The sequence below is a fragment of the Pediculus humanus genome, genomic scaffold, assembly GCF_000006295.1.
Source record: "Pediculus humanus corporis 1103172107607 genomic scaffold, whole genome shotgun sequence".
Taxonomy (NCBI): Eukaryota; Metazoa; Arthropoda; class Insecta; order Psocodea; family Pediculidae; genus Pediculus; species Pediculus humanus.
In genome coordinates, this window is record NW_002987221.1 from 1,424 (window position 1) to 4,922 (window position 3,499).

Below are 3,499 nucleotides of genomic sequence, written 5' to 3' on the forward strand. Positions count from 1 at the left end.
TAATCTCATCATTTATTTTAAGAAATTCTTCTTCTTGTTTTAAAAAAGAATCATCATCACACATTTTTTTTATTTGAAATTTATTTATTTTTTTCTTTTTGAACGTGAAATACTTTTATTTTAAATAAAATTTAAAAATATTCTACGATTGTTGTTTATTCTATGTAAAGGGGATGATGACGTTTCTATAGAAACTCTCTCTCATTACTAACCATAACAATTATGAAAAACGATTTTTTTTCTTCTCTTATGATTAGGGTTCATCTGTAATAATACAACTACAAATAAATTTAATATAAAATATATTAATATATTAATAATAAAATATTTAGAGACAACAGGTTAAAAAAATTTTTAACAAAGTAAAAAAAAAAAAAAAAAATTTACTTTGGTTCCATTTTTTTGTTTATATGTAAAATAAATTTATATAAATTTTTATGATAGTCATATCATTATATGGTTTTTATCATACTAATATTTAATAAACAATAAATTTAACGCTTGTATTTACTATTAAAAAAAAAAAAAAAAAAAAAAATTCCGTCATAAAAACGCCTGGCTAAAATATTGCCTTGTGTGTGTGTTGTGTTGTGTGTTTGTGTGCTAATTTAAAATAACATAACACAAAAGAGAAACAAAGAACTGTTATGATTTATTGTCTCGACAATTTCCTTGTACAGTTGTATAAATATTTAAATTGAAACGACATCAAGTAAAACAATATGACACTATTATTATTATTATTATTATTATTGACAAAACAATTCACGGGAACTTTTTTATTTCCAAGTTTTCCCATTTTTGTTTTTGCAAGTGGTGGTGTTGAATAGAAGAGAATAGTTTTAAAAAAAACTGTTATTACATATTAATTTATTTACTTTTTCATTCATTCATTGATTGATTGTCAAATTGCATGAGCCAAGGTTTTCAAACCATCTGGAAAAAAAAAAAAAAACAATCAATAAAATTTACTTTTTCAAAATTTATAAAATACAAAGCATAAATGTTCATAATACATAATCTTATATATTATATAGATTTCTTTTTTGATTAATAAACTTTTCTATCTTGTCCATTATTTAAATCTATTATTTAAATTCATAAATATTAACTATCATGAATAATGTTACTCATATAATATTTTGTTATTATTATTATTATTGGTATAGTTGTGAAAAATTTATTATTGAAAAAATTGCTTGGAGCCAAATCATTTAAGAAAATTAAATATATTCAATAATTCCATAATTTTTTTTTTTTAAAATGAAACTGCGCATTTGTGTAATGTGAAAAATGTTTTGAGTTGTTGGTTGCTTAGGAGTTTTTGGATATTATTATTCTTATTATTCATTTTAATAAAATAAGAGGAGCGTTATTTTATTAAACTTGTAGCAATGAGTTCTGATGTTGTTGCTCATTGGAATGTACCGCTTAACGATGGCGTTCATAAAATAGAATTTGAACATGGAACAACAACTGGAAAAAGAGTTATTAGAGTTGATGATGAAATAATTTTTAAAAAAGATTGGATGTTTAAATTGGTCGGTTGTGAATATTTCACAGTTGGCAATGCAAAATGCATTATAAGGGTAATTACAAAAATTTTTGTGTTATAATAAAAGGATTTTTTTTGCGTGCTAAAAATTTTTTATTGTAAATTGTAGATAGATCCTGTCGGTGGTTTTTCTTATTCTTATACATTAATGGTAAATGGTAAAAACTTTAATACATTTGCAGAAATACAATCGAAAGCTCTTAAAACTTGGATAGTTCATTTTAATGATGACACTTATAGGGTGGTTTTAGAAAAAGGTAATTTGGATATATGGGCAAACGGCGTAAAACTCGATGTAGCCGTAAGTAATTTATGATTTTATATATAATGGTTACTTATTTATAAAAAATATCTAAAAAAAAGTTCTTACTTTTTTTTTTTTTTTCAAATTAGAGCGAATTCGTCGAGGATGGAACAGAAACACATTTTACTTTAGGTCAATGGCCAGCTTGCATAAAAGCCGTTACAAGCGGAAATCGAAGAGAAGGAATAATTCATCATCTTATAGTAAACGATCAAGTTATACCTGAACGTTTGGAATAGATAATTTTCGTGACCTTGATTTCTTCAAACAAATCACTACTTGTATTTATGAAAATTTTCTTTTAAATATATCATTTTATAAATAGTTATAACCGAAGGAGATTTTCAATGCAATTATTTTTACACAAACGTTTATAAAAAATTTGTAAAAGTCATTTTTAAATTCTTAAGTAACTTTTTTTTTTTTTTTTTTTTAAAGTTGGCAATTATTAAAAATTTAACCGCGTGATTTTGTGCAGGTGTACTTAACAGTTTACCAGTTGATTTAGTTAAATGTACTCTTTTTGTATCGAAAATGAATGTTACATCGGCACTACCCATTGCAACGGATATAAAAACTATTCGAGAAAATTATGACATAAGCAATCCTGTTGTTGCTGAAATTATAAAAGTTAAAGAACAGCGATTGAAAATCTTGCAAGAACTCAATAAAGAACAAGAGGTATTTTAATTTAAAAAAAAAAAAACTACTAATTAGTTAAAATTAAGTTTTTGAAACTAAAAACGACTAAAATAAGTGATTTATTACTTTGTAACAAAAATAAATTGTAAATTAGATTTTTTAAAAAGTTGAATTCTGTTGAAAATTTTAAGTTACTGAAAATTCTAATATCTTGGAATAACAAAATTATTATTATTATTATTATTATTTATTCTAAATAAAGTGTTTAAATTGTGTAAAGTTTGTAATAATAAGTTTATATTATTTGTCTCAAAGTGTATTTTTTAAATTGTTTTTACTTTTCAGAAACAATTCTCATTATTAACACCACTAAATACCTCCACATCAAAATTTGAAAAAAATGCTAACACTGAAAAAAAAAAGAAGAAAAAACAAGTTGATAAAAATTTTCCTCTGATATCAGTTAGAAGATCTACAAGACTTTTAAATTCTCCTTCTGTTGTAGTTAGTAAAATTTATTTATCATGTTTTTCATCAAGAGAGTAATTTTGTAACAAAGTTAAATACCTTAAATTATAAATATTTTAGTATAAAGAAGAAGATGATAAATTTATATCTTATGAATCGAAATCAGAGCCAAACAAGCCTCCAATTGTTCGACCACCTAATGATTATGGAGCTGTACCAGGTGTTGACATTGGTTTTCACTGGGAAACCAGAATGGAATGTTCTATGTATGGTGTACATAGGCCTACAGTAGCTGGAATTCATGGTGGCCCAAATGGAGCATATTCAATTGCTTTGTCTGGAGGCTATCCTGTCAGTTTTAATATCTATATCATATATATTATTTAATATGATATAAATTTAATACTTATTATTCGTTTAACTTAACTATCTGATAAAGTTGTGCAATAGTGTAAGTTGAAAATAAAAAATTTTTTTTTATAATTTAGGAAGATGTCGATGAAGGTTATTCTTTTATTTACACTGGTGCT

At 24.1% G+C, this 3,499-nt stretch overlaps 3 protein-coding genes across 3 annotated transcripts in view; 2 read left to right on the plus strand and 1 right to left on the minus strand.

Annotated features, from left to right (window-relative positions):
- Nucleotides 1-215, minus strand: part of Phum_PHUM236100 (myosin heavy chain, putative) — a gene marked incomplete at both ends in the record, with an annotated part of 1,591 nt that extends 1,376 nt beyond the window's left edge. Inside the window, one exon of the mRNA XM_002426046.1 lies at nucleotides 209-215. Within this exon, the coding sequence (XP_002426091.1) occupies nucleotides 209-215 (7 nt within the window). The remainder of the gene's footprint in view (nucleotides 1-208) is intronic.
- A 1,179-nt stretch (nucleotides 216-1,394) lies between these two features.
- On the plus strand, nucleotides 1,395-2,098 carry Phum_PHUM236210 (Fas apoptotic inhibitory molecule, putative; the record flags this gene model as incomplete). Its single annotated transcript, XM_002426047.1, has 3 exons — nucleotides 1,395-1,589; nucleotides 1,665-1,856; nucleotides 1,949-2,098. 3 exons carry the CDS (start codon nucleotides 1,395-1,397, stop codon nucleotides 2,096-2,098), a joined length of 537 nt encoding a protein of 178 aa, XP_002426092.1.
- A 295-nt stretch (nucleotides 2,099-2,393) lies between these two features.
- Nucleotides 2,394-3,499, plus strand: part of Phum_PHUM236220 (uncharacterized protein) — a gene marked incomplete at both ends in the record, with an annotated part of 2,010 nt that continues 904 nt past the window's right edge. Inside the window, 3 exons of the mRNA XM_002426048.1 lie at nucleotides 2,394-2,489; nucleotides 2,847-3,005; nucleotides 3,090-3,320. Of these exons, the coding sequence (XP_002426093.1) occupies nucleotides 2,394-2,489; nucleotides 2,847-3,005; nucleotides 3,090-3,320 (486 nt within the window). The remainder of the gene's footprint in view (nucleotides 2,490-2,846; nucleotides 3,006-3,089; nucleotides 3,321-3,499) is intronic.